The 21,698-nt window shown below is 47.8% G+C and overlaps 3 protein-coding genes across 4 annotated transcripts in view; 1 reads left to right on the top strand and 2 right to left on the bottom strand.

Annotated features, from left to right (window-relative positions):
* The first annotated feature begins 1,132 nt into the window (after positions 1–1,132).
* sqstm1 (sequestosome 1) lies at positions 1,133–5,469 on the top strand. Its single transcript, XM_021314591.2, has 8 exons — positions 1,133–1,526; positions 2,314–2,409; positions 2,488–2,789; positions 3,831–3,984; positions 4,056–4,124; positions 4,656–4,837; positions 4,914–5,082; positions 5,158–5,469. Exons 1-8 carry the CDS (start codon positions 1,358–1,360, stop codon positions 5,316–5,318), a joined length of 1,302 nt encoding a protein of 433 aa, XP_021170266.2. The 5' UTR covers positions 1,133–1,357; the 3' UTR covers positions 5,319–5,469.
* On the bottom strand, positions 5,387–11,785 carry mrnip (MRN complex interacting protein). Its single transcript, XM_021314592.2, has 7 exons — positions 11,652–11,785; positions 10,317–10,376; positions 9,131–9,237; positions 8,064–8,148; positions 7,876–7,997; positions 7,612–7,675; positions 5,387–5,800 (listed from the first exon to the last, which is right to left on the bottom strand). Exons 1-7 carry the CDS (start codon positions 11,709–11,711, stop codon positions 5,552–5,554), a joined length of 747 nt encoding a protein of 248 aa, XP_021170267.2. The 5' UTR covers positions 11,712–11,785; the 3' UTR covers positions 5,387–5,551.
* Positions 11,786–12,918: 1,133 nt separating this feature from the next.
* The window catches only part of LOC105922240 (TBC1 domain family member 9B), a 33,897-nt gene continuing 25,117 nt past the window's right edge, over positions 12,919–21,698 (bottom strand). Inside the window, exons 14-22 of one of the 2 annotated variants that reach the window (XM_036127046.1) lie at positions 19,478–19,576; positions 19,341–19,409; positions 18,592–18,832; positions 18,449–18,514; positions 16,948–17,016; positions 16,731–16,784; positions 16,431–16,475; positions 15,092–15,183; positions 12,919–15,020 (exon numbers count right to left, since the gene is read on the bottom strand). In XM_036127046.1, the coding sequence (XP_035982939.1) occupies positions 14,427–15,020; positions 15,092–15,183; positions 16,431–16,475; positions 16,731–16,784; positions 16,948–17,016; positions 18,449–18,514; positions 18,592–18,832; positions 19,341–19,409; positions 19,478–19,576 (1,329 nt within the window). In that variant the 3' untranslated portion in view covers positions 12,919–14,426. The remainder of the gene's footprint in view (positions 15,021–15,091; positions 15,184–16,430; positions 16,476–16,730; positions 16,785–16,947; positions 17,017–18,448; positions 18,515–18,591; positions 18,833–19,340; positions 19,410–19,477; positions 19,577–21,698) is intronic. The other variant, XM_036127047.1, reaches the window with a different exon arrangement.

Genomic DNA, 21,698 nt, shown 5'->3' with positions numbered 1-21,698 from the left:
AGAGCTGTGATTGGTTGATGGTGCCAGAGTCCAGACAGGAAAAAAAAACACACACCAATGCGCTCCTGGTATCAACAGAAGTTTAACCAATCAGACTGGACATGATGACACTGAGCTAAATCACACAATCGTCTCGGTATTAAAATGTTTCCTTATTTCCATCCTGATGCTGACGTCATCATGAACACAGAAAATACTGAATCACCTCTTATCTCGTCTACAGTATTTATGGAGATATTTTCTATAACTTTTTCCACTTTTCCTAAAATATTTATTGAGAACGTTCCTATAAATATAAAAGCTCCTTTGTACATTTCTTCTTTTATTTGTGATTAATATTTTTGCCATGATTTATTTATCGTCATTATGACGTCACTAGAGCCGCGCTATTTACTCGTCAGCCCACTGAAACTAATTAATTTGCCTCTTCGGGGACGATAAAGTTATTATATATTAATAATGGTCTGTTAAAAGTTAATGTCCTCATTTCCTCCACTGTTCAGCCAATCAGCTCTCTCCGTTTCCTCCATCTTCCTGCTTCAGACTCATTAAAGTTCCTCCTCTCCTGACACTTAATCACGTTAGATTCTCTCTGGAGGCCTAAGATGCTTTTAACTTTTATCTCTGAGGTATAAATCTACTTTACTTCTAGTCTGAGGATTCTTTGTGAAAACAGGCGCTGGACTTAAACTGCGCCTTTCATCTCAGAGATTTGTGAATCTTCTGAGATATTCTGCTTTATTTCTATTATGTCAGGAAACATGAAGGTTAAAAGTTTATCAATGTTATGCCAGTAAATCCGGTTCTGGAGTTTTGCATCGTGATCAGAACCAGCCAGTGGGTCCAGGTGTTTTCTGGGTTCTGTCAGACTTTAGGGGGAAATCCCCATCAGCTGGTCTCCACCCTGTGACTCTGACTCATCACCGCTCAGGTGTGTCTCAGTGATGCCTGACCGGCAGGTACGTCTGTACAGGTGCTTCAGGTGTGTGTCTCTGCGGGACGCTGAGCTCAGGGAGCCCAGCTGACCGGTGACGTAGCTCAGCGTTGTCTCGTCACCGTGACTCGGAGCTTTTCCTCCATTATCTCAGTGACCCGTCACCTGGTCACGCGGCTCGCTGGAAAGTCCCGCAGAGTCATTCTTTGGTCTCCCATTGGTCCGCGGGGCTCTGGGCCGACCAATAGGAGCCCGCGTGCGCCTGGCCGGGGTGACGTTGGCAGCGGAAGTAAAGTTAAAAGGCCGATTTCAAGCTGCGTCACAAACTTCCAGACTTTGTCCGGTTTGTGTTCGGATCAGCGCAGTTCGTCTCGCTTCGTATTTCAGTTCGGTCGCTCTCGGTTCGGTTCGGTTCCGGTAGACATGTCGGTGACGGTGAAGGCCTACCTGCTGGGCAAGGACGAGCAGGTGAAGGAGATCCGCAGGTTCGCCGTGGACCAGGAGGTCTCCTGCAGCTTCGAGTACCTGAGCAAGAAAGTGGCGGCCGTGTTCTCCAACCTGAGCTCGTGCCCCTTCAACCTGTTCTACAAAGGTAAGGGTCACGTGACCGGCCGCTCTCACTGGTGCTTTGATGTTTGGACACGAAAAAGGGCTCAGCCGCGTCACTAGGTGTGTTTACAGGTGTTCTAGACTGAAACTCTGGGCCCAATGGACCCAGAACCGGTAAACTCAGGTCATGTGACCATGCTGGTGAAGATTCTCAGTTATCACTTTTTGAATTGAGAAAGCTTCCTGGAGAGGAAGTGAAACGTCAACTACGGAAAACAAGTCCAGTTGTTTTTGTTTACTTTTTTTTTTGAAGGGTCATGTGACCATGTTTGTTTTTCTCGGTGTGGTGGAGGCCACGCCCCTGAGCAGATTTACCTGTTCTCAGGTTCCAGCCTGTGGTTGCAAACAAACTTCCTCTCACCAAGGTAACGCGCTGACGTCATTGGTCAGACCGAGACTTTCTCTGGACCTGGTTACCCTGGTTACCAGCACACCTGGCTCCAGTGTAACCAGTCTGAGTCTGTCGGAACCAGAACCGAGCAGCTGATGCCGGGTCTGTCTCCGGGTTTCAAACCAGCAACCTTTGCGGCCTCTGGCCACTGATGAAGCTGTTTTATTAGCTTCTGTTCATGAAATTTAACTTCAGAACCAGCTATTCCCTCAGGAGGTTCTGGTTCTGATGGATCCTCTGGTGAACTGAATGATACAGGAGACAGCCATGATCACATGACCTGTCATAACGCCCTTAGGGCCAGTGGGCGTGGCCGCTCCCTCTGATTGGTCGGTGTCCCTGAAGGTGTGATCTCATGAATGTGATGATGGTGTTTCAGATGAAGATGGAGACCTGGTGGCGTTCTCGTCTGATGATGAGCTAATGATGGGTTTGACCTTCGTGAAGGACGCTACGTTCCGCCTCTTCATCAAAGGTAAAAGCAGAAGGTGTGTTTGTGACGTAAGCGGCGTCCCGCGCTCCGCCTCACTCACCTGTTGTTCCATCCTCACAGAGAAGAAGGAGCACCGTCGTGACTTTCCTCTTCACGCCTTCCCCCCCTTCGCCTTCGGCACCCCTCCTCCTCCTCATGGACCTCCTCCTCCTCATGGGCCCCCTCACCATCATGGGCCCTTTCACCCTCATGGAGCCCCTCAGGCCCTCCACCCGAATGTCACCTGTGACGGCTGCGAGGGCCCCATCATGGGAACTCGCTTCAAATGCTCCGTGTGTCCCGACTACGACCTGTGCTCCACCTGTCAGGCTCAGGGGAAGCACACGGAGCACGCCCTGCTGCCCATCTGGCACCCTCTGCAGGTGAGCTGGGGGACAGGTGAGCTGGGGGACAGGTGAGCTGGGGGACAGGTGAGCTGGGGGACAGGTGTGCTGGGGGACAGGTGAGCTGGGGGACAGGTGAGGGAAAATGTAGAAGAGAAGTCCTGAGGCCTCATGTATGAAGTATGTGCATAAAAATTAACACTGTGGTAATTGATGACATTTTTAAAAATGAGCAGCAGAGACAAACTTTGACGATAACAAACTACAAAATACCAAAACTCACCTGAATAAAAATTCAGTTGTCCTGCGGTGTGACGGTAGCAAACACACAATTATTAGCTAAACCGGTCTAATCTAAAGTTAGCCCTAAAGAAACACCAAGAGTAGAAGATAAAAGTAAATATTGAACAAAGGAAAACTATTTGACAGTGGGGGGAAAAAAAACTCCAGCCTAGTAACATAAAATGCAATAATAGAAATGCGTATATAAATCCATGAGTTTTATTCAACTCAAGGAGCATCAAGCCTGAGGTTGTTTTTGGGGTTTTTTTTCACAATTTTTGGCTTTTATAGTTTAAATCCGTCCAAAGTAACTAAATTCAGCCTCAAACACTAGAAATGATGGAAACGGAGCTGATTGAGTCAGAGGGAGAAATGAATCAGATGGAAACTGAATCTTCCTGTTTTTGTCACGCGTAGCTGGACATGAGCTTCAGTCTGGGAGCATTAATGCGACTTTATGCTGATTTATTTAGGGGCGGGGACCCACTAAAGCTGAAACCAACGCAAGTGTAACGTGGTTTGGATGGCGTAGGCCTCCACTTTATTTGGGCGAGGCAGTGCAGGTAGAACGGCGCCCTCTATTGGCAGTCGGCCATAAGCGCAGTGAGCACAGGGACCATTCTGCGTCGTTCACATAAACGGCGTTTCGTTTCAGCCGCTCTGTCTCTTAGTCGTCGTTTAAACACAACGCAGAAAACAGGTAGACTGGTTGGATCTCTGCTGATTGGCTAGCTGATAGGCTCCACCCACTCGGTCAGGACGAATCAAAACGTGACGCCATGGGTTCTCCTTCCGCAGCACTTCTTTCCTCGGGGGAAGTGGATGAAGAGGATGAGACAGTGCATGTGGAATCAGCAGCCCGGTCAGAACCAGAACCAGGACCAGGCTCGGAACCAGGAGCCGGAGCAGGCCGGGCCTTCCAGACCCGCGGAGGACAACGGCGCCCCCGCTGGTCAGTGACGTGAACAGAAATCTGTCTGTTCCCAAACTGAAAAGCCGATAAACTGACTGAGTTCTGTTCAGCCTCTCAGGCCAGCGTTGACTTCCTGAAGAACATCGGCGAGGGCGTGGCGGCCATGCTGAGCCCGCTAGGTGAGTGATGTCACAGATCAATCATTGGTTCTGGCAGCGGCGCTGCAGCTTCAGTCCGACATCTGGCAGTGAAAAATAGTTCAAACTTTGCTAAATTTCTGGAGCTGAAGGTAAACGGTGGAGGAATGAGCTCCTGGTTCCCCACAGAGGGAGCCGGTCCAGTGTGGACCAGCAGAACCTGACCCAGTTTAGTTTAGGTTAGCGTGTGACGGTTCTGACCCAGAGAAATGTTCAGAACCTTTTGGATGTAAACTCCTTTCATGGCCACAGTTCCACCTTCTGTCTCCCACTGCAGTCAGTTTGGACTCGGCACCAGAATAAAAGGTTCTGCTGGTCAAACAGAACCTTCACATAGAACGTTCCAGGATAAGAGCACGCTGTAATGACACCTGTAGCACAGGTGTGCCCCTGGCACAGAAGCTCAGCCTCCTGGCCTTAGACCAGAACAGGATGTGATGTCATCGCTGTATACAGGATGTGATGTCATCGCTGTATGCAGGATGTGATGTCATCGCTGTGATGTCATTGCAGGTATCGACGTGGACATCGATGTGGAGCACGATGGTCAGAGATCGAAGGTGACTCCACCCACTCCCAGTGGACCTGAACAGCCTGACGTAGAGATGGCTGAAGGGGGCGGAGCCAGCAGTGAGGGCGGAGCCAGCAGTGAGGGCGGAGCCAAGATCGAAGGAGGTACCGACCAAGGGTCTAAGGTCAGTCAGGCTCCATTACAGACCTTGAGCCAATCAGTGATCAATGGCGTATTGATCATAATACCTGACTTTACAGGTAAGCCGAGACTCTGATGACGAGTGGACTCACCTGACCTCCAAAGAGGTCGACCCGTCAACAGGTGAGCCGCAGTCGCTGCAGCCAGGAGGCCCAGAGGGCCAGGGGCCGCCGCAGCAGGGCCCCACAGGCCTGCGGGAGGCGGCTCTTTATCCACACCTGCCTCAAGGTGAGCACAGATCCTGCTGGAGTAGATGTGAGGGTGGCCCCGCCCATTGTTAAGCTCCGCCCCCTTCACCTGCAGAAGCTGACCCCCGCCTGGTGGAGTCTCTGTCGGCGATGCTGTCCATGGGCTTCAGCGACGAGGGCGGCTGGCTGACCCACCTCCTTCAGGCCAAAAACGGCGACATCGGCGCCGCGCTCGACGCCATCCAGTACGCCAAGCAGCCCCGCCCACGCCAGTGACATCATCTCAGCTCCCCGCTGACCTGACACCTGTTAACTTTTAATCAGAAGCTTTACTCACAAGTCTGTTTTAATTAATGCATTTATTCGTTCCTCTCTTTCTATGCTTTACCAATTTCTGATATAACCGAATAATAAAAACTGAAAACCATCACTGTGTCACAATAAATTAACATAAAGCACCTCAGATACATTTAAACAGGGTCAGAAAAACACAAACAGGACCAACAGAACTAAAAGGTCAGAAAGTCATCAAGGTTCAACTCTTCGCCGCTTTCAAACATGGAGGAGCCAGGAAACCGGCGGTGGGGGGGCATGACGTCATCATTAGAGGTCCTGGTAGCCGCTGCACCTGTTTGGCTCCACCCACTAACAGAATGCTCCGCCCCCTGCCTGTCAGCGCTGAGGAAATGACTCCACCTGGAGCCAGAGGCCCCGTGAGTCCTGCTGGCCGCTGGTGACGTCTCTGCTGGACGCTGCGGCTGCACAGAAGAAGTTAGACGACGCATCAGAGGCTGACTCCGAGATTTCAGTACTTTATACAACACTGCTGGTTTCTGTGCAGCAGCAGCAGAACAAGTAAAAGTATAGGTACCTCTCCAAAATATGACTTAAAGGTAAAAGTCCAAGTCACTGACTGAAATGTTACTTAAGTAAAAGTCTTAAAGTATCTGAAATGTCTTGTACTTAAGTCTGAAAATTACTGTAAAAATAGATGTACTCAAGTAATGTATTAAAAAGTATAAGTAAAAAGTAAAACAAAGCAAATGCAGTTTGAATGACATTTTTTAGATTTTAGTAAACTTTGAAAGTTAAATTCACTTGAAATAATATAAACAACAAAGTGCAGGAGAAATTTAGACCAAGTTTAGACAGAAAATACAACCTTTTTGTAAGCTTTCAGTTTTCCTTCTTCAAGTAAGGTCAGTACTATGCACTTTAAAATTGTACATAACCAAGTGCAGGCAAAGGGGGTGTATACTAACATGGTTAAGTGATAAACCAGGCTTAGTTAACCTACAGGAAGTGGTAAACCTGCCAATAGATACACCTGCATGTGTCATTTAGTTAAGAAAATTAGGACTCTCTGCTATTAGATGCTTTACCTATATCACAAGGTTAATTTAACCTGCTTTACCACTGAACCAGCTTATTATCCTGTTGGTGGTGATGAACAAGCCCAGGCAAGTCCCGACTTTGTTGCAGTCAATCAGTAGGTGGGGTCAAAACACTTGCGTGCGTGAGTCTCTCTCTCTCTTTTTGTAACGAGTAACTAAACCAAACATTGAAAATGTATTGGACTAAAAGTATGCAATTAAGTTCAGAAATATAGAAGAGTAAAAGTTGTCAAAAAAAATTATACTCGAGAAAAGTATAAAGTACTCCAAAATATACTTAAGTACAGTAGTGAAGTATTTTTACTTCATTACTGTACAACAGTGGAAACCAGACATGTTATATAGTTTAAATAACCACAAACATCACCTGCCACACCTCTGAGGTTTCAGCCAATCACAAAAGGTGGTTGGAAGTCAGCTGACCTGCCATGTTTAATATGCTCAGATTCTAGTTACAAATCAGAAATTTTCAGACAATATTATAAAATGTTTTTCTCCACATTTAAATAATCCTAAAACCCTCCTGATTCTAATTGTGGATCCAGAAGATCAAAGATTAACCTTTCAAAACAAACTAAAGTCAGCTGACGAATCTTCATCTACAGGTGATCCACTCAGTAAATCAGAGGGCAGAAAGTCTGAGTTGGGTTCTAAGTGAAAATCTCAGAGTCTGTCTTCACTGCAATGAACAATGTAACATGACGCTCCTCCACTTCTCGGTCCCTGGCCCAATGCTACGTGCTCAATTAGCAATTAGCGCATTCTGTTCGTTTACCATATTTGTCCAATGGGTCAGTGGGTTATTTATTAATGGGTTAGTTTAATAAGTTTGCTCTGGCTGGCGTCGCTCCCTCTGAATTTTCCCCGGTGGTCTTTGCTCTGAAAAATAACTGCATCTTGAGTCTCGTTGCCGTTGCTTGTTCTGCTGTTTTTTTTTTCCTGTAAAAATCCGCTTTAATCCAGACTTCATATATCAAATGTCTGATCTGCGGACGCTGTGAGGGCCGCCTGCTCGTTTACCACGGCAGCACCGCATCACGCAGCGCCATGTCAGAGTTCTTCATGTTAGCTGCATCGTTGCTCAAAGTCTTTTACGCAGTCCGCCACGGACCTTCTTGCCCAAGCACACTAACTTCATTTCTCAGCCCTCGCCTGGCTGCCCAGGTGGCGCTTACCTGGGCAGGTGTGCAGCCGTCATCTCGTCTTGCGTCATCGCCCTCCGCTGATCTCGGCCTCTTCCTGGGAAAAACGGCAGAATTATGATGACGAGGAGTTTTAGTCGTGTTTTACGCTCTGATGCAGAGAGTCGGAGCTGCACAGGTCCAGCGGTACCAGGTATCTGTACAGGTGAGACCAGTGGGTTCCTGGTGGTCTCGCTTTGGTGCTGAACAATTAAACCGGTAAGGAGGCGGAGCCTAACATGTTAAACCCAAAGTCACCTGCTACAGGTGTCCTTCCCTTGAAGATGGTTTCTGGCCACCGAGCTTTCCTCCTCCTCGGGCTCTTCCTCCTCAGGTGTGTCCAGATACTTGCTCCAGCGACTCACCTGAGCAGGTCTCACCTGCAGAGAAACAGAGCTAAGAGGTTCAGGTATTCCTGGTTTAATAAGCAGAACACGATGTCTCACCTGGCCGTCTGTATGCTCCTCCTCCTCCTCCTCCTCCTCCTCTTCCTCCTCTACCCCCTCTTCCTCCTCTACCGCTACCTGCTCGCTGTGGACATCAAACACAAAAGGTTAGCCAGGTGAGCACACCTGCTGGTTCCATAAGTCAGTCCCAGAAACTGATGATAGTATTAGATTCAGCCGTGGGCCGAACACAAACGTTGATTAACGGTTCCGTGGTCAAACGCACCTGAGATCCCACCTGTATGTAAAGTAGATCTCTGTAGCAACTTTCACAGACAAAATACATAAACATTAAAAATTATTTATTAAAACTTGTATAAACGACAAAGAGATACAGATAATTAAAAACAAAACATTTACTCAGTGAGACAAGGAGCAGATTTCTGAGGCTCCAGCTGGAGTACGTTGCTTTATTACCTCAGAAACAGAAGTAAAACCAACAGGCAACCAGCAACAGGCAACCAGCAACAGGCAACCAGCAACAGGCAACCAGTGCAGACATTAAACAGGAGTGATGGGAGATAGAGCTGGACGATAATTCAATAACAATATATATCAATTGATAGAAAAAAAGGTAAATAAAAAGTTTTCAGTTTTCCTTCCTTTAACATTCTAGCCAATCATGTAGGTTAATACAACATTACATCCTCTCAGCCAATCATAACACAGATCCAGGAACCTCTGTCATCAAGCTCCGCCCCCTTTAGAGTTCAGAGAGCATGGGTTCTTTACTTTTTTTTTTTAAACTTGCAGTTTTGGTAAAAAGTTGGTTGAATAAAGGGTTGAGTTTTAATTCCTGGACGTCACTTAGCCCCGCCCCCCCGTTGACGCTCTAAAGAAATCTGCACATAATCATAAATGATCATCCATCATTAGAAACGTTTAATTTCTAATGATGGATGAGTGAGGGGCGCTCACTCAGCGCTCCTCCACCATCAGACCCGTGGAGGAACTGGGCTGAGCAGAACCAGGACTCTGGACCATGTAGAGCGGGGCGGTGGAAGGAAGCAGGAGGTGGACCCGTTAACGGCGCCGTACAGGTGTGCGTGAGCAGAAAGGCTGCTTACCATAGCGACCAGGTGTGGGCCGCCTCCTCCTCCATGGCGGCTCCTCTCATGGCGTTCAGCTTCTGGACGTGGCGCCGGCAGTCGGCGCCGGACCCGCGGCCAAATTCCTGCCCAGAGAAGAACATTAGCAGAACCAGAGGCTAAAGACTGCAGAACCAAACCAGCACCAAACAACCCAAAACAGATTCTCCAGAACTGCATCTGATATCTGGAACAGAACCATTAAACCTAAACATCCTGTGACGGTCCCAGAATCTGGAGAGAGAACAATGTTCTGAGACCAACCCAAACAACATGAGAAAAAGTTCTGGTTCTGTCACACTTTGGACTGCTCCTGAAACAGGGGAGACTGGTGTGTTCTGTGGTTCTGTTCAGTGGTTCTGACCAGAACATCAGCAGTTCTGAGCAGTACCTCAACAGCTCCTGACAGAAAGAAATCTGAGCAGAACCCGAACAGAACAAAACCTCAGCAGGTCCTGTAGTGGTGTTGGATCAGAACTAAGAAACGGGCTCTTTACTTCAAGTCTCCAGAACCCCACACGCCCAGGTGTTCCTGGTAGGAGAACCGGGGCGAATGGACCGAGTCCATTCTTGGTTGCATTCAGTGACGTTCTGTTGATGGAACGACTCGACCCGCTGGGTCGAACAGAGTTCTGTTCTGAGCAGCACGCAGAGACGTTCCCTGATCACCATCAGTCCCAGAAGGAGAGGACTGCAGTTCCACACCCAGACAGCAGGGGGCGTACATCCTGCAGGTCTGCTGCATTAAACCATCCCAGCTCCTGGTTACCTGCAGGCATCACCTGGTCGGCCCAGTCTCACCTGACCAATCAGGTCCGATCAGGAAATATAATCACTATGGCGACACAGATTGCCATAAAGTCGTTTATCAGACTTATTTTTCTCATTTTTAACGGTTCCCGCCCTCCTCTGTGAGCCAATAGAAAAACAGCAGAATGGGCCTTTATGGGCAGTTTGTCTCCACCCAAGCCTTCGCCTTGTGAGCGAGAGGCAGAGGGTGAACCTGTGACACGTATGAGCGCCTCGTTGGGATGTGGAAACTGCACACAGGGATGATTTGTGACATTCAACAAGTTCTAGTCTGAAGCTAAAGACAGAAACTGGTTCAGAAAGGCTGCTGCATGCTGCCAGGCGCTGATCCGAGCGTTGATGACGTGGTTCTGACCTTCAGCAGCGACTGCTTTTCTCCACACAGCTTACAGCTCCACTTCTTCGCCTTCTTCACCTGACAGACAAGAAGCAAGGAGGACACCTATTATTCAGAGTGGGAGTCGAACCAGGAACCCTCTGCAAGCACCCTGCTCTCTAACCACTCCCCCTTTTTTATTTATCTATTTTTATAATAAGTGACTCATTTTGGACCTGCTTTATAACCGTCTGATTATTTGGACTGATTAATCACTGTTGCTGGTTCCATGGAACCGGGCCGTTCTAAAGAGCTCTGATCACTCAACAGAGCTTTAACCTGATTGGTCCATCGCTCAGAGCTGCAGTTCTGTTAATTATTTAATTAACTATTAATCTAATTAGGTCTGTGTCAGAATATCAGTAGTAGAGTCATGCTGCAAACTTCTAGCTGATTTCATGTCAGAGTTCCCGAAAAAATAGTTATTATACGGGAAAATTCAACTACTCACCAGACTCTATTATGGAACAACAGATTCATACTATATAGAAATGAATGATTGTTTTACAAAGATCGGATGGTCTATTGTACATTTAATGGATGCAAATGCTAACATGTTAAATCACAAACAATTCTGTATGAAATCTAAATTTAATCCCATAAAACTGAACGGACCAGATTACATAAAGCATTACCACAACTAGTTATTAGTCAGACTAATAGAATATCATCATATTACCCCACAATCTCTATTAATGGTATTTCACTCTCTGATAATAATAAAAATGTAAATAACTTTACAAATAGAAACAACAGAAACGACACTTTATTCCTGGGGGAAATAAAAACCATATACTTTACAAATCTGACAGAGAAACAGTTAAAAAGTTAATAACTCTGCATCTGAAACTCCCAGCACAACATTTTGAAATATTAAATGAAACGTAATATTTAACGGACAACTGATTCAACACTGAGGACAATAAATGCTCCTTTTTAAAAATTATATAGAAACAACAAACCATCTAAGCAACAAAATTTAAATATTGGAATAATTTGGAAAAGATCAAACGAAAATAATCTGTCCAGAGTCCGCCCTGTCCTTAATGTTGACGTGAAGAAGTTTATGGATAACTCATGTTTATATAAAACCTCTGACCGGATGTTACCCCCGGCTGACCGGAAGTTCTCCGGGAACTTTCCTTTTATAAACAATACAAAGCATACAGGAAAGAGTGGAGCAGAACCACTGCAGAACCCGTCGCGCAGGACGCCGTGGCAGCAAACTAGCAGCTATGTGACGTAAAATAATGACAGAAATAAATAAAAAAGCTCTAAATCCAGAAGAGAGGAGCGAAGCAGGCTGGAGATTACCTGCTGCACCTGGAAGCTCAGGCAGCGGAAACACCTGACCACGTGGAACTCCTGCACCATGATGGAACCCGGTTCTGGTTCTCCTGGTTCTCCTGGTTCTGGTTCTGGTCGGCTGCGCGCTCCACGCGTTTCCGCGGCTGTGTTCAAACCGTGCTATGACGTCACGCTAAGCGGCGGATTGGAAATGAAACCAGCGCCCCCTGCAGGAGGGATGACCCGGTTCCTGGGATGAGGGAGGTCCAGCCGCAGGTTCCCCTCCTCTGGAAGAACTTGTGTTCTTCAGGTTCTGCTTCAGATTCCAGAGGAAGGTTCTGCAGGTTCGGGCTGGGTTCTCACTGCAGCACCAGTTTTCTGCCCCATAGACAGAAGCTGCTGTGATGGAGGCAGAACCTCCGCTGTGTTGACCCAGTTCAGCTCCAGAACTCCTTCCCTGATGTTTCCTCATTAGTTCATTAACAGAACCAGGGGCGTAATGACATATTCTGAGTCCTATGTTCATAAATATATTGGTGGGTCCACATGCTCAGGGTTGCCCTCATAAAAACATAAATATAAGGCTTCGCTTAACCAGTTAACTGCTGGCATAATTAATGTCCTTAAAAAAAACAAATTGAACAACTTCATTCGCCTGGTGTCATCCACCGTGACGACATCGCTGCTGCTGGATTTCTGAGTCATTATTGATTAAGATTTGATTAAGATTTAATTTGATGTTGATCTATGCATTTTCCTTTAATTCAGCAGATGAATATCTAAAGCATTTGTTGTTGTTTTTTTATGTCAATATTCACAACATTTTTGGAAAGACATCAGGAATTCGCGTAATTTCAAATTTAACATTCCTTGGTTTGATATTGATGTTTTGCTTTTTGGAGACAACATCCAGCTTTCTGTTATGCCATAAATATTATTGATCTTATAGCTAAATACCACATTCAGTGCAGTAAATGGTAAGGTAATAAACCCTCTTTCCTGTTAAATGTATGGCTCTGCTTTTTAAAATCCATTTATTATTTTTTCATGGCCCCTATCTTGCAATGATCCACAAGTTTATATTTTAGTATTTTGCTGTATTGTTTTGTACTTTGTTCACCAAAAACAAACAAAAGAAAATAAAACACACAGGTACGCCCCTGAGAGGACACTGCAGGTGCTGAGTCATGCTACGTGAGTGAAGGTGAAGCTGCTCTCAGGTCGTCAGAGGCTGATTTCTGCTGCCAGCTCACATTCAACCTCCACACTCATATAAACACCACAGAAGAAGAAGGAGGAGGTTTCCTCTGGGTTTATTAGAACAGATCAATCACTGACCAATACAACAGGTTTAAAAGCAGGCGAATAAACAGATAAAAATACTGTGAAGTCACTGCGAACAGGAAGTACACAACAACAAAACAAAGCTACAAAATAAAAGGTTGAATAAACACTGAACTCATTTGCGTTCTTTCAGTCGTCATTTTGTTAAAATCCATGGAAAGAAGGATGTAAATCTGACTTCCTGTGATGTCACCGCTCTAATGTCTTCACTACAAGGTCATGTGACACACAGGGGGTGTGTTTACCTGTTCACCTGTTTGTTTTGGTCCTGCAGCAGATTGAAGAACCAGAGATCAGCCATTAACTCCTTCTGCTTCACTCTCACAATAAAAGCCCCACAATCCACTGCCAAAAAAAGCTTTTACTATGGAACACCGCAGGAAGTCACATGATCATGATGTCATGGAGCAGTCAGTGACTTCATGGGAAAAGATCAAGCAGCCAATGTCATTGTGACATCATCAGCGATGTTCCAATCAGCTGACAGTCAGTTGGAGTCAAATGGAGACAGGAAATGCAGATAAGGTGACCAATCAGGAGGTCAGGTGACCAATCAGGAGGTCAGGTGACCAATCAAGAGGTCAGGTGACCAATCAGGAGGTCAGGTGACCAATCAAGAGGTCAGGTGACCAATCAGGAGGTCAGGTGACCATTCAGGGACTCAGGTGATCAGTCAGAAGGTCAGGTGACCAATCAGAAGGTCAGCTGACCATTCAGGGACTCAGGTGACCATTCATGGACTCAGGTGATCAGTCAGAAGGTCAGGTGACCAATCAGAAGGTCAGGTGACCAGTCAGGGCTTCAGGTGACCAGTCAGGGACTCAGGTGATCAGTCAGGGACTCAGGTGATCAGTCAGAAGGTCAGCTGACCAATCAGAAGGTCAGGTGACCAGTCAGGGCTTCAGGTGACCATTCATGGACTCAGGTGATCAGTCAGAAGGTCAGGTGACCATTCAGGGACTCAGGTGATCAGTCAGGAGGTCAGGTGACCAGTCAGGGGTTCAGGTGACCATTCATGGACTCAGGTGACCAATCAGAAGGTCAGGTGACCATTCACGGACTCAGGTGATCAGTCAGAAGGTCAGGTGACCAGTCAGGGCTTCAGGTGACCATCCAGGGAATCAGGTGACCAATCAGAAGGTCTTGTGACCAATAAGGAGGTCAGGTGATCAGTCAGAAGGTCAGGTGACCAGTCAGGGCTTCAGGTGACCATCCAGGGAATCAGGTGACCAATCAGAAGGTCTTGTGACCAATCAGGAGGTCAGGTGACCATTCAGAAGGTCAGGTGACCAATCAGGAGGTCAGGTGACCAGTCAGGAGGTCAGGTGACCAGTCAGGAGGTCAGGTGACCATTCAGGTCAGGTGACCATTCAGGGACTCAGGTGACTGAGAGGTGAGGTGATCAGAAAGGTAGGCAGGTGATTAGATGCTCAAGTCAGTCACAGGTGTTCAGGTAAGTCAGGAGGAATGCTGGCCGAGTTCGTGGTCAGAGGCGGAGCTTATCTGGCGCTCCACAGCCCTCTGAGCCTTACAGGCAGCAATTTTGACCTGGATGTCCACCTTCCTCTCAAAATACTCGACAAGCGCCGGTTCTGTCAACAGAGAAGCTAGCACTTGCTCGAACGTGATTGACCAATCAGCATCCAGCGTGCTGCCCCGCCTGTGCTCGCCGCTGACCAGCACGGTGTCATCGGCGATGTCCTCGCACTGCAGCGAGCCGGAGCTCACCACCGAGTACGACGACACGGAGGTGTCGTCTTTCGCCTCCTCGTCGGACGTCTGCGGCGCCGGCGGCTCCAGCTGGGCGTCGGCCAGAGCGCGGCACATCTGGGCCTCGGCGGACGTTCCCTCGCCGGGCCCCTCCTCCCCCCGCTGGGCGGGAGGCGGGGCCTGAGGCTCGGACTTTTTGGCGCCGTTTCCAAACTTCTTGCCGACCTCTCCTATGCGCAGCAGCAGGCTGGCGACGGTGGCGATGGCGTGGTAGAGCTCCTGCTCAGACGGCTCCTCGCTGAACATGTTGTACAGGGTCTTACACAGCTCGATGAATTGTTCCTGCACACAGGTACACAGGTAAACATTCCAGAGCACCGTCACCCGCAGAGCTCACCTGCAGCGGGCATCACCTGGTTTATCCGAGGCAAGTCTTTGATGGTTTCTCTCTTGGGCTCGTTCTCTTTAGCCCACATCCTCAGGTAGTACCTGTAGTCCTTGACCTCTGGAACAGCACAGGTGAGATCAGGTCAGAACAGGTCGGAACAGGTGAAATCAGGTGGGAACAGGTGAGATTAGGTGGGAACAGGTGAGATCAGGTCAGACCAGGTGAGATAAGGTGATATCAGGTCAGAACAGGTGAGATCAGATGAGATCAGGTCAGAACAGGTGAGGTCAGGTCAGAACAGGTGAGATCAGGTCAGAACAGGTCGGAACAGGTGAGATCAGGTCAGAACAGGTGAGATTAGGTCAGAACAGGTAAGAACAGGTGAGATCAGATGAGATCAGGTCAGAACAGGTGAGGTCAGGTCAGAACAGGTGAGATCAGGTCAGAACAGGTCGGAACAGGTGAGATCAGGTCAGAACAGGTGAGATTAGGTCAGAACAGGTAAGAACAGGTGAGATCAGATGAGATCAGGTCAGAACAGGTGAGGTCAGGTCAGAACAGGTGAGATCAGATGAGATCAGGTCAGAACAGGTGAGGTCAGGTCAGAACAGGTGAGATCAGGTCAGAACAGGTGAGATCAGATGAGATCAGGACAGAACAGGTGAGGTCAGGTCAGAACAGGTGAGATTAGGTCAGAACAGGTAAGAACAGGTGAGATCAGATGAGATCAGGTCAGAACAGGTGAGGTCAGGTCAGAACAGGTGAGATCAGATGAGATCAGGTCAGAACAGATGAGGTCAGGTCAGAACAGGTGAGATCAGGTCAGAACAGGTCGGAACAGGTGAGATCAGGTCAGAACAGGTGAGATTAGGTCAGAACAGGTAAGAACAGGTGAGAACAGGTCAGATCAGGTCAGAACAGGTGAGATCAGGTCGAAACAGGTGAGATCAGGAGAGATCAGGTCAGAACAGGTAAGAACAGGTGAGATCAGGTGAGATCAGGTCGGAACAGCTGAGATCACGTCGTAACAGGTGAGACCATTTAAGATCAGGTCAGAACAGGTGAGATCAGGTGAGATCAGGTCGGAACAGGTGAGATCAGGTCAGAACAGGTGAGATCAGGTGAGATCAGGTCGGAACAGGTGAGATCAGGTCGGAACAGGTCGGAACAGGTCAGAACAGGTGAAATCAGGTCAGAACAGGTGAGATCAGGAGAGATCATGTCAGATCAGGTCAGAACAGGTGAGATCAGGTCAGAACAGGTGAGATCAGGTGAGATCACGTCAGAACAGGTGAGATCAGTAGAGATCAGGTCAGAACAAGGGAACACCAGGTTCTGATTGTCAGGATGAGGGGAACATTTACCTTTTTTCTCCTCACCGTCTTCTCCTCCATCCTTTGGGTTCTCACCTGTTCAGATAAACACACAACATCATCATCATCATCATCATCATCATCGTCATCATCAATGACTGGTACAGTAATCAGATTACATTGATGTAGGAACCCCCCCCCCCCCCCCAAGAACCCGGTGCTGTTACTATAACATGAGGAGTCTGATGCAGACTCGACCGCTGCAGGCTACAGCACAGGTGAGAAATACCTGCTGTGACATCACATGATGTGGGCGGGGCGAACAAAACGGTTTTAAGAAGTCAAACGAACCTGATGTCACTTCCTGCTGCCGTACAGAGTCCAGATCAGACAGGAAGGAAGATTCTGAAAGGAGACATGAGAGGGAGGAGCAGCAGCGGGAGGAGCGTTAGGAGGAGGAGGAAGAGTGTTAGCCAGAGCTGAGCGTGACAGCAGGAGGACTCTGTGGAAACAACAGAACCTGCAGCAGGTGTAGGACAGGTAGCTGTCCACCTGTGTGTGTGTTCACCTTGTGGTTCGTCCTCAGTGAAGAAGTGTGTGGCCTCCAAAGCAGACTCCGCTTCCTCAGCACTCAGAGCTGCAACAAAGACAAGAGGTGAGCTGTTCTCAGCTGTTAGCTTCAGCACGATATACAACAGGGGGGGGGGGGGGGGGGGGGCTGTGGTTAGCGCTCCTGCCTCACAGCAAGGAGGTCCAGGTTCTCCCCGTGTCTGCGTAGGTTTACTCCGGGCGCTCTGGTTTCCTCCACCACTAAAGACGCTGGTCAGGTCGGCCATTAGTGGCTAACCTCCATCTGATCTATGACATTTTATTCTATTAACTTTGTATTTATAATGACAAATTAAGCACCTTATCTTTACAGGAAGTAAAGCCTTTACGCCGATGACTGCCACGTTTATGTTCCGTTGAAACAGGAACAAAGCTACTCTACTCAGTCCTTGTTTGAGTGCCTGGAAGACTTTTTACTTTTCATGGTAGACGACAGGTTTAGTTTTTGAGCTCCGGCGTCTCCTGAGGGCGCAGAACTTATTCCATAAAGCCACTGGCTCCCAGCTCAGGGTAATAACAGACTGGTTTTAATATTGAAAGCTGGTCAGATGACCAATTTCGTGGTGAAATCTATTTTTTATCAAACAAGACAAAAGTGAAACGTGTAATCGATGCTTTTATGACATCACACCTCGTTTACCGCAGCTCTCTGTATCATGGAGTCTCACAGACCGCCGTCTCGTCTGCAGCACATAACTCCAGTTTTAGCCTCACATTCTAAGACTCTTTAATTTTGTTTTAAACCTGTGAACGGTCCGGTCCGCCTCAGAAAGGCCTCTTCACTGTCCAGCTTTTGGTGCATGTACTGATGAAAAGTGGAACTATTTAATGCATATTGTACCTCTCTACACTGCTCACCTGTGATCTACATTTAGAAAAACCAACCAGGCGGCCTGTAACGACGCTTTGCGGGTACTTTTCAAATGATCAAGATGGACTGTTTGCCACAGCTAGAGTCAATACCCTACATGCTGTTTTATGAAAGTTAATGTATAAGTTTATCTGTAGGTTAAATTTAATTGATAATGGTACTTGTATTGTTTTTTTATTCTCATCTATTTATTTTATTTATTTATTGGTCCATGAGTCCGGAATAAAGTTTATTTATCTGTTGTTACTATTGTATATATGTGTTTATTATTTTACTGAGACTCCTTTAATCAGTGATTAATGTGGTACGGCTGATCCTTGCTAATGGAATAATAGATATACTTTAAAGCAGCACAGCTGACCGAAGAGCATCAAAGCGTTTAGAATAAGGTCGGCTAGGCGAGGAACGCTGGAGACCCTGGAGGTCCCAGACCAAAGGTCCAGATGGCAGCAACATCTGATCAGAGCTCAGACTGAACATCTAATTGGACCCAGACCTCCACTGGTTCAGAAACATCTACTGGATCTAAGCTCCGCCCCTCTGAGCGTCCTGATGAAGGCGGAGTCTGGTGGAGGTGTGGAGACGGTACCTGGGGGGAGGTGGAGCTTGTAGAGCAGTTTCAGCTTCTCAGTCATGTCTCCATGGTACATCCCGCCTGCAGGAACAGAAACGCAGCGTGAAACCGGGTCCAGACGGAACCGGCCAGCCGTCTGCTCTCCGGATCAGACTCACTGAGTCCGGTGCTGAACTCCTTGAAGTTGACCAGCCCGTCCTGGTTCTGGTCCAGCAACCTGAAGAGGCGGGCCGACAGCGTAGGGGTGTGGCTGCCACAGACCCAGGGAGAGAGGGCCGAGAAGAGCTGCGAGAACTGAACCGGGTCGATGCGGTACTGCTCCAGGTAGGGCAGGCTGGGGTCATGGCGCTCTGCTGCAGAACTGCTGGAGCCCCAGTAGCAGCTGGTCATGTGTTTGGACTGGACCGGGTCAGAGACAGAGACAGGCAGAGGGAGACAGGTGAGACTGGGGGACAGAAGATCAGAGGAGGATAGAGAAGATCTGAGGAGGACAGAGAAGATCTGAGGAGGACAGAGAGAAGATCAGAGGAGGACAGAGAAGATCAGAGGAGGACAGAGAAGGACAGAGAAGATCAGAGGAGGACAGAGAGAAGATCAGAGGAGGACAGAGAGGAGATCAGAGGAGGACAGAGAGAATCAGATCTGAGGAGGACAGAGGAGGACAGAGAAGATCTGAGGAGGACAGAGAGGAGATCAAAGGAGGACAGAGAGAATCAGAGGAGGAGAGAGAAGATCTGAGGAGGACAGAGGAGGACAGAGAAGATCTGAGGAGGACAGAGAGGAGATCAAAGGAGGACAGAGAAGATAAGAGGAGGACAGAGAAGATCAGAGGAGGACAGAGAAGATCTGAGGAGGACAGGTATGCCAGAATTTCTGACGTTTAAAGGAAAGTTTAGTTTCTTCTGACCTTAAAGAGACAGTACAGCTCCTCCAGCTCCTCGATGCTGAACGCTGACTCCGTCATCATCGCCCTCACCTGTGGAGACACACCTGTTAACAGAAGGTCCTCATCCTTGGTAGCCTAGAACGTCCAACCACACCCACCACACTCCTCTTGGCCGTGTCCTCCAAAGACTGGATGACCTTCAACCTCTGCTTAAACCTCATCTGCTCAATGACATCAGAGCGCAGGCTGCCAAACCTCTGCAGGAAGAAGAAGAGGAGATCTACATCTGATAACATAGAGCATGTCACAGCTCCATTATTTAGACTGAGACATCCACAGGTGTGCAGAGGGTAGCAGAAGGTAGCAGAAGGTCAGCTTTTCTGATCTGTCTCTCTTCGAGGTCGGTCGTGTCTTTTCTCTCCACTGCAGCTCCCCCCCCCCCTCTCCTGCTTTGCTATGTCTTTGTCTTTCTGAACACTTTCTTCATATCAACCGAACTCTGAAAAACATGGATCTGGTAAGCTGGTCTCTCAATGCTATTGATCAATTCTTTTCGACGGGTAGGCAACAAAAGGGGGACCCGTCCGGTCCCGATTAGTGAATTTCTCCATTGTGAGATCAATAAAGACTATCTTATCTTATCTTATTTGACTCATTTTGTGACATACACCCTACATTCTTGGATGGAAAACCGTGTGTCTTTCGACTTTGTCATTCCTGGATGTTTGAAACGTTTGCATGTTTGGATTCAGGATACTTGGATTTATATTTATTGGATCTGGTGGATTTTTGATGTATCAGCAAATACAGCGGATGTTGGTAGCCATTTGGCCTTGATCAGGCTGCCGGCTGCATATGACGCGCTCACTAAGGCGGTGAACGGACAGACCTGGAAGGTGGAGGAGCAGAGCCGAAAAGATGGCTGTGCTGGAACGCAGACTGGCTTCGGTGGTTGGACTCAAAGGGGAGTTTGGGATAAAATCTGGTGGTGAGGCGTGGAAAAGCCCAACAATTTGGAAAATTGGATTTCACCATTTGGAGCCAGCAAAAGACTTAAAGTTGACTGGAAAGTCAGTGCAGCTTGCCCTCGTAACAAATAACATATTTGGTCTTTGCCCTCCCCATCTAATCAGTCCTGGATTGTTATGGCGTAGAGAGCTCAGAACTCTCCCCCGCTCCCTCCTCCCCCGCAGACACCTGCGGATGCTTTTTCTGAACTGTTGGCCGGCTGATAGCATCAAGGACAATGGCCTCTGAAGAGCGTTCATGGAGATATAAACACTTTCACCCAAACAGGCACACATAACTGATGCTCATAAAACTGATGAACTTACACGCGACTAGTCTTAAATGTTTACCTTCTGCTAAATATGTCTCGTCTTATTTGTGCTTTTTGTGCAAGAGGTTTTTGATATCTCAAACTGTATCCTGTAATAGGATAAAATGTGAGTTATGTTTTTTTCCCTCCCACCTTCCTTTTTTTTGTGGCCCCTATTTTTCCACAGAGTAATGGCAGCGCCCTGTGGGCACCGTGTAAGGTGGTTGTCCTTGGCAGCAAGGCCTCGGTAAATCGTCTCCCCCTGTAAATGTTTGTGATGTTTGTTTGTTATGTTATGGCGGTTGTACTGAAACAGCAATTTCCCTTTGGGATTATTAAAGTATTTCTGATTCTGATTCTGTAGAAGGTAGCGGAAGGTAGAAGGTAGCTGAAGGTAGCAGGAGGTAGAAGAAGGTAGCAAAAGGTAGAAGGTAGCAGAAGGTAGCGGAAGGTAGCTGAAGGTAGCAGGAGGTAGAAGAAGGTAGCGGAAGGTAGCAGGAGTTAGCTGAAGATAGAAGGTAGCTGAAGGTAGAAGGTCGCTGAAGGTAGCAGGAGGTAGAAGAAGGTAGCAAAAGGTAGCAGAAGGTAGCAAAAGGTAGCAGAAGGTAGCAGAAGGTAGCAGGAGGTAGCAGAAGGTAGCAGGAGGTAGCAGAAGGTAGCAGGAGGTAGCAGAAGGTAGCAGAAGGTAGCAGGAGGTAGCAGAAGGTAGCAGAAGGTAGCTGAAGGTAGCAGGAGGTAGAAGAAGGTAGCGGAAGGTAGCAGGAGTTAGCTGAAGATAGCAGGAGTTAGCTGAAGATAGAAGGTAGCTGAAGGTAGAAGGTCGCTGAAGGTAGCAGGAGGTAGCAGAAGGTAGCAGAAGGTAGCAGGAGGTAGCAGGAGGTAGCAGAAGGTAGCTGAAGATAGCAGAAGGTAGCAGGAGGTAGAAGAAGGTAGCAGAAGGTAGAAGAAGGTAGCGGAAGGTAGCAGGAGTTAGCTGAAGATAGAAGGTAGCTGAAGGTAGAAGGTCGCTGAAGGTAGCAGGAGGTAGAAGAAGGTAGCAGAAGGTAGCAGAAGGTAGCAAA

This window comes from Fundulus heteroclitus, chromosome 23, assembly GCF_011125445.2.
Source record: "Fundulus heteroclitus isolate FHET01 chromosome 23, MU-UCD_Fhet_4.1, whole genome shotgun sequence".
NCBI lineage: Eukaryota > Metazoa > Chordata > Actinopteri > Cyprinodontiformes > Fundulidae > Fundulus > Fundulus heteroclitus.
This window is presented reverse-complemented; position numbering and strand designations above follow the sequence as displayed.